This window comes from Oenanthe melanoleuca, chromosome 12 (genome assembly GCF_029582105.1).
Source record: "Oenanthe melanoleuca isolate GR-GAL-2019-014 chromosome 12, OMel1.0, whole genome shotgun sequence".
NCBI lineage: Eukaryota > Metazoa > Chordata > Aves > Passeriformes > Muscicapidae > Oenanthe > Oenanthe melanoleuca.
Window position 1 is genome coordinate 1,598,955 of NC_079346.1, and position 11,284 is coordinate 1,610,238.

An 11,284-nucleotide genomic window follows, 5' to 3' on the forward strand; every position below is an offset into this window, starting at 1 on the left:
GAGGAGGGGAACAAACAGAGCAGCTCTTCCCAGGACTGAGATCCCAGGTAACCCCCCTGCTTTGGCTCTGTGCCCTGCTTGCTTTGAAGGCTGCAAAGGTTCTGCTTTTTAAAGTGGGGAAAGCACCTGGAATCTGCTGCTTCTTCCTTGCTTGTGAGGTGCTGGGACACATCCATGGAAGGGAGAAAATCATTACTTTTAGGAGGCTGGATTTTGTGCTGTGGGTTTCTGCTGTCCTTCTAGAAGGAATATATCCCCTTTACCCTCAGTTTATATAACCAAAACATCGTCAAAGCTGTGTCCTGAAAACTTACCATATCCATTTTTGTGAGGAGCACAATCCACCTGTAGCCTTCTAGTTGCCATCTTTACTTGCATACACTTATTTTGCTTCTCTTTTCAGCAATTTCTCCCATGACACAGGATATCACAGACTGCAGCTTCTTCTCAGGGGTTCTGGTCTTACAGGTGCAGCTTCCAAAAGCTGTGCTTTCAATCATAGTCTGACAGCAAGAAAAAAAAAAATAGCATTTTGGAAAACAAAGCAAGAAGAAATAAACTGAAAAGAACAGGATAATAATTTAGGACTCGTCTGAATTACAGTAACATTTTATATCCAGTTTCAGGTCAGTAATGTGTTGCATGGAAAATGTAAGATCTAATACATCCATGCTTTTAGGAAGGAAAAAAAAATAAATCTGTATTATCTTTTTGAAAGTGCAGGAGAAAAGAAAAAGCAGTACCCTTAACTTTCTGTGTACAAATAAAAAAAAAAAAATACACAGGTAGCCAAACCCACTTTAAATAAACCCAAGTGAGAGTCAGCTGTTGCAGTTATGATAATGCCTGAAACCAACACAATGACATTATTAAATCAGATGTGAATGCTGAGCACTTGCAGAACATGAGGCTTTTAAAAGATTTTTTAAAAAATAATGTACTGAAGTAATTGTTTTTCTTAAGAAATAAAGAATGAATGCTCTCAGCAGTGAAACTAATGAAGCTTCTTTCCCAAAGTTGCTTTTTATTTTCATGGATGTGAGGATAATGAATTTTTACTTCTAAACAGAGAGAAAAGTTATTAGAGTATTTAATAGTCTCATCAGGTAAATGAAAGGATGTTTCTTGAAGCAGCAAAGAAAGCCTGATGCCAGTAATTTGTGCAGGCATAAATGTGTGCTGTAAAGAATATTTGTCCCATTGTCTGTGATTTGCTCCATTTTGGGAGAACCAAAATGCCTGGCCAAGATGACATTCCATAGCCCAACGTGCACAAAATCAAACCCTGGCTCCCCAGGAATAATCCATTAGCAAACTTCTGAGTTTTCAGCTGGCCTTGTGCACATTTGGGCTGTCAGGAAAGCAGAGAGGCACAAAATGTGAATATAGATAATGAGGGGACTTGGACATTAAAAACACACTCTACTGTAGATGATGTGTCATTTTAATGAACTCAGCACTCAGACTGCATTTTGAAAAATAGTTACTGTACAGCAGAATTATTCCAACTGTGATCAGTGGGAGTGCTTCCAGTCCCTGGGTTATTCCTGCTCATTACCATTGGAAAATATTATGTTTGCCATGTGAGCAATTGCTGTAGTGCCCCAGGGAGGTGGTGAGATTGGGCTGGGAGGGTGCATTTCTCTTCAGTAAGAACATTTTGGAAAGCTGCTGTTCTGAATGCCCATATTTAAATGAGGTTATACATGAATGATTACACGGAGATTTTTATTTTCTTTTCCTCCCACTAATTCATGAAACAATCCATAGGAAAAGGCTGAGTTTAAGCATTAAAAATTGTTGTTCATTTAAATTAGAGACAAACAAAGCAGTTTGTCTTACACCCAATAATTAAGGGTGGAGAATTAGCCTTGAGGTGAACAGTGACTGTGTCTAGAGAGCTTTGTTGGAGGAATAACTAGAAAGTAAATCCCAATAAGCAGCTATTTTATAGAGTGGGAGCTAAAAATATAGTTATTTCTGTTCTTGGAGGAAATGGGACTCTCCCAAAGCCAGTCTGCACGAACCTGACTCACTTTCCATGGAGAAATGCTCTAATTCCATGGATGCTCTGAACATCCCCACGTGAAGGTTTGAACCAGCAGCTTTTCAGAGAGGGCTGGCAAAGGGAGCAAGATGAAATGTGCTCGGTGGTACCTCTGTTAAATTCAGCTCCCACAAGAAGGATTTCCCTGCAAGACAAGAAGAGTTTACCCCTGCAAGGCAGCAGCTTCACTCTGATCATGGGGGTAGATCAGGATCCACGGTTTGGGTGTTTAACCCTTGGGCTTGTGTTCATTTTTAGCTGCTGTAAAATGGTGACCAGGCTCGTGTGCTGATGCCTGGCAGTGCCCACCCACCCCCCAGAGATGTTGGCCAGTAGGATGCAAGTTTTCCTGCTCCTCCTTTGGACAACAACCACCCCTCAGGGTGCAGGAGGTGAGGAGGGGAGCTGTGCTGGGTGCCCGAGGTCCCTGTTAGTGCTGGGCACTGTTCTACATGTGATAAAGTCCCTGGATGCCATGGGCCAGCACAGGGATGGCCACTGCCCTCCTGGCCCAGCCTGCTCCCTCAGCTGGTGCCTGGTTTGCTTTGGGAGGAAAGAATCTCAGCTCATGGAGACACAGCTTGTGCTGGGGTTTTCTGAGCCTTTATGGGGCAGTTTTCCTGCTGCAGTGTGTGTGCTTGAAACCTGAACTGCTGGGCATCCAAGGCTGGAATCACAGGAGAGAAGTGGGGGCTGATCCTGGAATCCCAGAATGGTTTGGGTTGGAAGGGACCTTAAAGCCCATCCAGTGTCCCAGGACAGGGGCACCTCCCACTGTCCCAGGGCGCTCAGAGTCACACCCAGCCTGGCCTGGGACACTCCCAGGGTGCTGGTGGCCCTCAACTGCCTTGGATTTGGCAAATAAGGGAGAACTGAAGAACTGGGGGGAGCAGATTGATTATTTCACTGCCCTGCTATTTATGTGCTGACATTCCCCCAGCATGAGATCCTCCTCATTTCCACGGGAGCCCCAGGAATCCTTCTTGCCCTGTCATTTTAAATTATCATTCCCATCCTTTTATGTTTTCTTCCATTTGTGCTTAATTCCTCTGTTCATCATTTTGGATCTACTCTCACATGCAACTTCTTGTGGCTGTCACCCTTGTCATTGAAAGCCCCCCACGTTGCCCTGTCCTGCAAGCTGATGTGGGTGAGAATTGTTCATGCAGCTCATCACTCCATCGCCCCGTTTCTTATGTGTCTCTGTGACAATGAGGACCAAGATGAAAACTCTAATTAACAAGCCAAATCTAATAAATCATAGTAACTTTAAAGTTGAAACTATTGTAAGAGTTTCATTTTTTAAGCTAAGTTTTAGCAAACTCTTATTTGATGGGGTTTGGGTTATTTAAAGTTTTTTTTTTGTCAAATAATAGCAGATTTGACAAGGAGCTATTGAGAGAATATAATATTGAAATGAAATTATTTGCTTGTTGCTTGGAAAGAGGTATTGCTCTAAACAATTCACTGGATGGGACACTCATGGATATTTCTGTTTTCTCCCTTCCAGTTCAGGTTTTGCCACCTGTTAACTTCACCCTCACGGTCTCTGCATTAGCACAGGTGCTGTTACACTGGGAACCAAACCCTGCTCAGGAACAAAACAACTCCACCATTAGATATGATGTGGAAATCCTGAGCCCTGTGCAGGAAGAGGTAAGAGGAAACATAAATCAAGGATCCTAAGAAGGCTAAATCCCTGCTATTCTCTTTTATCTAAGCACATTTGGGAGCTGCAGAGATTCCCTCTCACCCATCCTGGTGGACACAGCTCTGCTGGGACAGCCTTGGGAATTGCAGTGTTCATCATTTAACTACTGGCCCCCCATCCAGCTCAACTCACTGAACTCTCCCCAGTGTCTGGCTCGGTCTTTGCAGGTCCCTTATTTTGCCTCCCATGCCCTGTGGTGTTTATTTGATGTTTTTCATTTCAAGTATGACACCAAGAGCACTCGCAGTGTCCGAACAGCAGCGCTGCACGACGGCTTCTCCGCACGGGTCAGGACCTTGCTGCTCCAGGGGCACCTCCAGATGAGCAGTGACTGGGTGGAGGGAAACCTCCCACCTCTGCCAGGTGAGGAGACCCAGGGCAGGGCTGGATCTTGTGTTCTGAGACCAGGGCAGGGCTGGATGTTGTGTTCTGAGACCCAGAGCAGGGCTGGATGTTGTGTTCTGAGAACTCAGAACAGGGCTGGATGTTGTGTTCTGAGACTCAGGACAGGGCTGGATGTTGTGTTCTGAGACCAGGGAAGGGCTGGATGTTGTGTTCTGCCCCAGCCTATGCACTAAACATTAAAAGTTTGTTTAGTTCTTTAAAATAAAACCACAGTGTTTTCTGCTCTACCTGCTACAAAAGGATCGAGTCCAGCCCTTGCTCTGCTGCAGGGGAGCCTGGAGTGCAATCTGGAGGTGCAAAGTGTCAGTAACAGAAATAAAATGTTTAACAATGCCTTGCTAAGGCTGAGTTAACCCAGCACGGTGCAGCCTTGTCACACATGAAGTATCTGGTGCTGTGTGAGCTCTTCTCCCCCTGCTCAGGAGCCTGCATCCCTCCCCCCCTGTGTGAAAAGGGCAGCACTGGATGCCACAGCCCCAGCTGTACTGGCCCAAACTGGAGTCCCGGTGTTTGAGCAGCAGGAACTCGTTATGGTCCTTGCAGGGAGGATTTCCCTGCTCTGCCATTCCTTGTCTCCCCAGGTGCTGCAGACACCTCTGTCACCAACGTGTCCTGTGTCACCCATGTCACCACCCCTGGCAATGTCTCTCTCTGCTGCACTTGGCTCCCTGGCCAAGGGGCACCAGAAGACACCAAATACTTCCTGTTTTACAGGTTGGTGCTTGCTCCTTTTGCAGCCAGCAGTGAATTTCTTTCAGCAATGTCTCACCAGCATTTTAATTTAGGTATGGGGCCCACACTGAGGAGTGCCCCACTCACAGCAAAGACAAGAGGAACAGGAATACTGAGTGCAGATTTGCAAATACTCAGATTAAAGCTGGAGGGATTGACAACCTCATTGTCATTCACATTAATGGCTCCAGCCAACGTGCTGCAATCAAACCCTTCCAGCAGTTATTTAACCAAAATGCCATCGGTGAGTAGGAATACATTAAAAAAAAAAATATCAAAAATGTCTAGCAGGATTGGCAAAATGTGAGGAAAGCCTGTTGGATTGAGTGATTCTTGATGCTGGTGAAAGGATGTGTTGGTTTTGTATTGGCATCTTAAGGAAATTGGAAAAAATAATTGGATTGTTTTAGCTAAATTTGATTTTAATAATCTCTTTTAAATTATAGAATGCCATAACTAAAAGCTAGTAAAGGCAATTAGTTATTCTGTTTGTTAGCCAAAGCATTATTTCTAATATTAATTTTCAGCTGATTTAATCAATATACCTTAAAACACAATTTTTATTACCCTTAATTTTGCAGCCTTTCATTAAGAGGAGTAAGAGATGGGGGTTCAAGTTAACCCTGTCCTGCAAAGGGAGGCATTAGAGTATGGAATAAAATGATTGTCTATCATCTTCCATCCACACAAATAATTCACTTTCCCTCATTAGTTCATGCCTTTTTCTTTTTTGGTAAACAGATAACAGATCTCTTTTTCATTACTTCACTAAGAGAAAAGATCACATATCTTCTTAGAAATCATCCCCATAACAGCAGCTGAATTCCTTTGATTTTTTTTTCCATTTTTTGAATAACTTTCCTGGCTACATCTGCATTTTATTTTTCCTGGAAATGGACTTTTTCTAACTGTTCTATCATTAATTTAATACTTCCATGGAAATTCATTTAATAATTTCCTCTTTCCTCAGTAATGTAATTTTCCAAAACTTTTAAGTGGATTTGCCAAACTGTTTTCCTATAACTATTACCAGCAATGTAGTTTTTTCCTCCTAAATCCTTATCATTTCAGTCCAAAAAGGGAAATAAATTCAATAATTATAGGTCCTAGTTGGAAACACTATCAGGCTATAAAATGCTCCAGTTTTTAGTATTTAAACTTGTCTCTATAAGTAACTCACCAGTACAATTTTCTTTTTGCAGAGAAAGTGAATATTCCCAGAAATATCAGCATATCCCTGGAGCAAAATGATCTCCTGGCCACGTGGGAAAAGCCAATTTCTCCTTTCCACGAGGAATGTTTTGAATATGAATTTTATCTCATCAACCTGAAGTCAGGTAACAAGCAGGTAATTGCTCCTCCAGCATCCAGAATTATCCAGCATTCCTGTCCTCTACAGCTGGAATTTCCTTCCTCTTCTCCTCAATGCCTTTCATATCTGCAACCAACCATCCCCAAGGAACTTGGGAAAGCAGGACAAAATTGGATTTATTCAGTTGATGCATCTGAGTTCAGAACAGTTTTTTACCATCTTGAAAATGCTGATTTGAGAATCTAGAGGAAGAATGGAAAAAAAAAAAAGAGGATTTTTTTTCCAGGACTTTTTTCTGGGAATATTGGTGTGTTAGGGAAAAAAATGGAGCTCTTACCTCCAGAGCAAGGCCAGCTGCTCGCAGTTAATAAAAACAATAAAAAGATAAACATGGTTTAAATTTGTTTTTCTGAATGGTTGGGACTTAATCAATGTCTAACAGCACAAATTGCTTTCCTGACAGATCCTGAAAATCTCCTCCAACAGCTTCCAGCTGCGGGTGGATGGCAGCAGCAGCTACTCCATCAGGGTCAGGGCCAACCACAACCACATCTGTCGAGCCAGGGGCTTCTGGAGTGACTGGAGTGAAACTTTTCATGTGGGTAAGAATTCCCATTTTCCCATTGCTGGGGAGCTGCCTGACAGCAGCTGCAATTCTAAAAGGAAACAGGAAAACTGGGATTTGAAGGAAAAACCTGACTTTAAATCCATCCCATTAAAAAGAAACTAATTGCAAGAGGATTGGTTTTAGGCAATGCTCGGGGAATATTTCCAGAGATTGTTTTAAATTCAAGGCCTTTTCTTGCATCTCTTCATTTTTTTTCAGGTGTTTTTCTGACCTCATTGTGATGTTCATGCTAGAAATAAATATGAGAGACTATTAATTCACTGAAATTATCTCACCCTTTCAATGCTGATGGAAAAAAAAGAGCATAAAAAGATCTTTATTATCATCCCCATTGCTGGGGAGCAAATTCTGCCTAATCAGGAGCGTGCCCAACATCACAGAATTTTAATAGGAACCAGGCAAACAGGGTTTTAAATTGAACTTACTGAAATTCTCTCACCCCTTAAATGCTGAGGGAAAGAAGAGCATGATTTTAGCATCTTTGGAGCCTGACCATTTGCCCGACTCTGTTTTGTATTTTCTCTTGCTGAACCAGTTGTTCTGGAAATAACAGTTCCTTTATCACTGCACGTTATCAACTGTTTGTGCTTTGACATCCTCCTTTGCTCTTATCTTTGGAGTTTCTTAACTTCCTTGTTTTCACTTAAAAAATCCTCTCTTACACACTCCTGTTTACTACATTTCCCCTCTAGTATTATGAATTCAAATTTTCAGTGTTTTGGCTCCTTTCTCCAACACATCCCCTTGATCTCCCCACCTGGTTCACAGAGCAAACATGGAAAATTCATTGTGATGGCAAAACAAAGTTGTTCTTCCCTAAAAAATTATTTAAATCTCAACAATATCCAAACTCAGGACCACTTAATTCAGTTTTTTTCTCATGCCACTTTCTCAGCCACTTTTCTCTCATTTACATCAAAATAAAAGAAAATTATTGTTGAAATCAGAAATTCAGTGCCATGGAAACTCTTTCTTATTCTAAGTATTAAGTCTTCAAAATCTGCATGTTAATTTGTGATCTGAATACAAGCACATTAAATAGCTGATGAAATAGCTACATTATTTAAATTCCAAACACAAATAATAAATAATAAAATAATACATTTTAAATAATACATTTAAATAATACTGAAATAATAAATTTAATTTTTTTTTTTTTTTCCCCCCTTGAAATTCAGGGCAAAATAAACTGGAGAATTCCATAGCCTGGATTCTCACCCTGCTCTGTGTGTCCATGTCCTGCACGTTGCTGCTTGTTGCTGTACTATGCAAAATGTAAGTATTGTCATTTTTTAATTAGAATATAATTCAGGACTGGGCATTCAACAAGTGTGGGGGGATGTCACAAGCTTTTGCTTAATTCTGAGAAAAAGCTGATTTTGTCTAAATGTACAAAGCAAAAATAATCAGACATAAATTATCAGTAATAACATTCAGCAGAATGGGTGGGGTAAGAGATTTATTCAATTTAATCTTATCCAACAAACCCATGTATTGAGTGAGGTAAATTTGTTAAAATTTGTTAAAAATCTCCTTGTCTTTATTTAATTTCTTCACTTAAAAGCACCTGATTGGGTCAGTGATTTCCCCAGAAATCTTCATTTATCTCTGGTGAAAGCTGCTCAGAGAGTCCCTCATGGCCAAAATACCCAGACCCCTGGTGTTTGCTTTGAATATTTGAAATATTGAATTTATTTTTAATTACACAGAGGCTCTGGATGCAATATAGTAAAAACCAAAACTCCCCAAATGTGCAGTGAGGAAGCCCAGCTACACTTTGGATTTGTGTGTGACAGCAGATCAGAAGTGATGAATTAAAGGATCCATGTCATTAGAAGTTTCTCCCTGACACATGCAGCAAGCAGCAATTAGCAGTCCACAATAAACACAGCTCCAGTTAATGGAACTGCTAATTCCTTATTCATTTCTTTTTATTTGTTGGTCACCCTGGTGCATCCTTGGATGTTTTCCTCTCTGTGCTGTGTTTCCTTTATCCAATAAAGGTTTTGTGTGCAGGGATGTTCTGAGATAACTGGGATGAGCTCTGATAACTGGTGTGAACTGGGATGAGCTCTGATAACTGGTATGGACTGGGATGAGCTCTGATAACTGGTGTGAACTCTGCTATGAACTGGGATGAGCCCTGATAATTGGGATGAACTGGAATGAGCTCTGATAACTGGTATAGGTTCTGCTATGAACTGGGATGAGCTCTGATACCTCCTATGAACTGGAATAAGCTCTGATAACTGGTATGAACTGGGATGAGCTCTGATAATTGGTATGGACTGGGATGAGCTCTGATAACTGGTGTGAACTGGAATAAGCTCTGATAACTGTTCTTAGGGCAGCTGAAGTAGCAGAGCTCTGCTCAGGAAGGGTCAGATGGAGTCCCCAGGAGTTTATTCCTTGTCCCCAGCTATGCAGACTTGCTGATAATCCCCAAGTTTGTTTTACTCCCCTGATTGTTCTATGGATTGCCCTGGAGCTGGAGTCCTCCCCTGCTCCAGCATCTTCTCCAGCTCTCTCCTCTCTCTTTGGGACAGCAGAACCAGCACACCTAGCAGCAGTCACACTGCTCCATGTTTTCCTGTGGAGTTCTGCAGGCATTTGAATATGGAACACATACAGGGGGAGAAATAAATCCAGGGTACAATTCTACTCAATTTGGAGATGCTGTACTAAAGCATTTTATGATTTTAATCCAAGTTTCAGGGAGCTTTTCCAGGTTCAGTTGCTTGCTGCTACCTTGGCTGCTTCCAGGAGTTTCTCTCCAGTATAAAATTCCCCAACACCCAAAGGTTCATTACTTTCTGTCTTTGCCAATGTGATGAAAATTTTACCTCCCTGCTACACTGAATTTCATGGAGCTGCTCACCTTATTCCACCCTTCCCTGCTGCTCCTTCTCCTCTAATCCTCAGCCTGCCCTGGGAGGATGGGGGAGTGTAAGAAGATGAAACACAGGGTTGTACCTGCAGATATTAAAAAAAGAAAAATCGAGCAGGTTTCCTAGATCACAGTTTCATTAGTACTCTCTGTTTTTACTGCTCTTGAAAATTCATGAAGTGCACTCTGCAATTCAGGCCACGGAATCGTTTCAGATTTCCTGCGATTTGCAGCCATTACAAGGAATTTCATTACAGCAAAGAGGTCTATAAATTTTTCTGTGTACCTGCAGGCACCAGGGATAAAGCCCAACATCTGGGAGGAGTGCTGCAAGGCAAAGGGCCCCTCTGGGACTGTTTGGGCAGGCTTTTCACTCACTTGCAGAGGCTGATGGGGTTAGAGCCTTGATAAAAACCACAACTGAATGTTCTCCTGGTTTGCTCTCTGCCTTTAGGAGTGAGCAGCTTCTGTCCTTCCCTGGGAATACATTTCCTCCTGGAGGTGAGCTCAGAGGAGGATTAACTTGGTCAGGGCACTCAGTGCCCTCCACACCCCAAAATCAGTGTGGGCACCCAGGTGCCCCCTCTTCTGCAGCCCTCAGCAGAGCAGCAGTCCCAGCTTTGCAGAACTCCACAGGGAATCTCAGGGAATCTCTGACACAGAGCTAAAACAAACGCCCAATCTCATCTCAGAGCAAGGAGAGCTGCTTCTCCTGCTGGTTTTTCTTCGTTTATCTCTGGTTTTTCATGTCACAGCCTGTGGGAAGGGTGGAGATTTCAGAAAGACACAGCACAAAACCTGAAATGCTGATTTAAGGCACAAGGGGTGTGTCCAAGGCCTGGAGGTCCAGCCAGTGGTAATGGGAAGGCTGTGCCTGTGTAGAGACAGAGATAGCTGGGATGCTTTTTGACAAGATCTTTAATGACATCACTGTGACTTTTCAGTAACCTCCAAAAAAGAGCAGAATCATTCTGAGGGCACCACCCCAGCAACTCCTCCGTGCAAAGCAGCCCCCATGGACACACTTCTGCCTCATTTCTCATGGGAATGTGTGCACCCTTCCTAGTGCTCCCCTTCCAGAAGTGATGTGGAATTTATGCTTTTTGCTGCCTCAATAAATAATTTTGATATGGCTCCATCAAAATCGTTTATTGGCAAACAGCACAACGAGGAACACACCAATTCCAGGTAGAACCAGCTCTTGTTGGGTGCTTTGCACAGCAGTGGCATAAATCAGAGCTGGAATGAGCTGCAGGAATGATGGGTTTTGGTCAGTTTGTGGGAGCTGGTGAAGTGCTGGAGGGGTGAAGACAGCAGTGCAAAGCTGCTCTGGGTGAGGGCACAAAGGAATGACCTTAGGAGGAGAGGAGATGATGGAGGTGATGCCAGCTGCTGCAGTGACAATATTGTCACTCATCCTGCCCCACCCTGAGCTCCAGCACAGCCCCTTTCCTGTCCCAGCAAACAGCCTGGCTGCTCCTTTGTGGCTCTGCTGTGTCCAGCATTTCAACAAAAAAATGCAAATATTTCCTCCCCAAACACTTCACACCCTGTTTTCCCTC

The 11,284-nt window shown here is 42.7% G+C and overlaps 1 protein-coding gene across 2 annotated transcripts; it reads left to right on the forward strand.

The window, feature by feature from the left end:
• IL5RA (interleukin 5 receptor subunit alpha) lies at nt 1–10,855 on the forward strand. 2 transcript variants are annotated; one of them, XM_056501621.1, is made up of 10 exons: nt 1–47; nt 2,306–2,439; nt 3,558–3,703; nt 3,983–4,121; nt 4,745–4,877; nt 4,949–5,139; nt 6,098–6,243; nt 6,671–6,809; nt 8,014–8,110; nt 10,667–10,855. In XM_056501621.1, exons 2-10 carry the CDS (start codon nt 2,370–2,372, stop codon nt 10,695–10,697), a joined length of 1,092 nt encoding a protein of 363 aa, XP_056357596.1. In that variant the 5' UTR covers nt 1–47; nt 2,306–2,369; the 3' UTR covers nt 10,698–10,855. The 2 variants fall into 2 exon arrangements, with proteins under 2 accessions (XP_056357596.1, XP_056357594.1); XM_056501619.1 differs by lacking the exon at nt 10,667–10,855 and adding an exon at nt 8,545–8,753.
• The last annotated feature ends 429 nt before the right edge of the window (nt 10,856–11,284 follow it).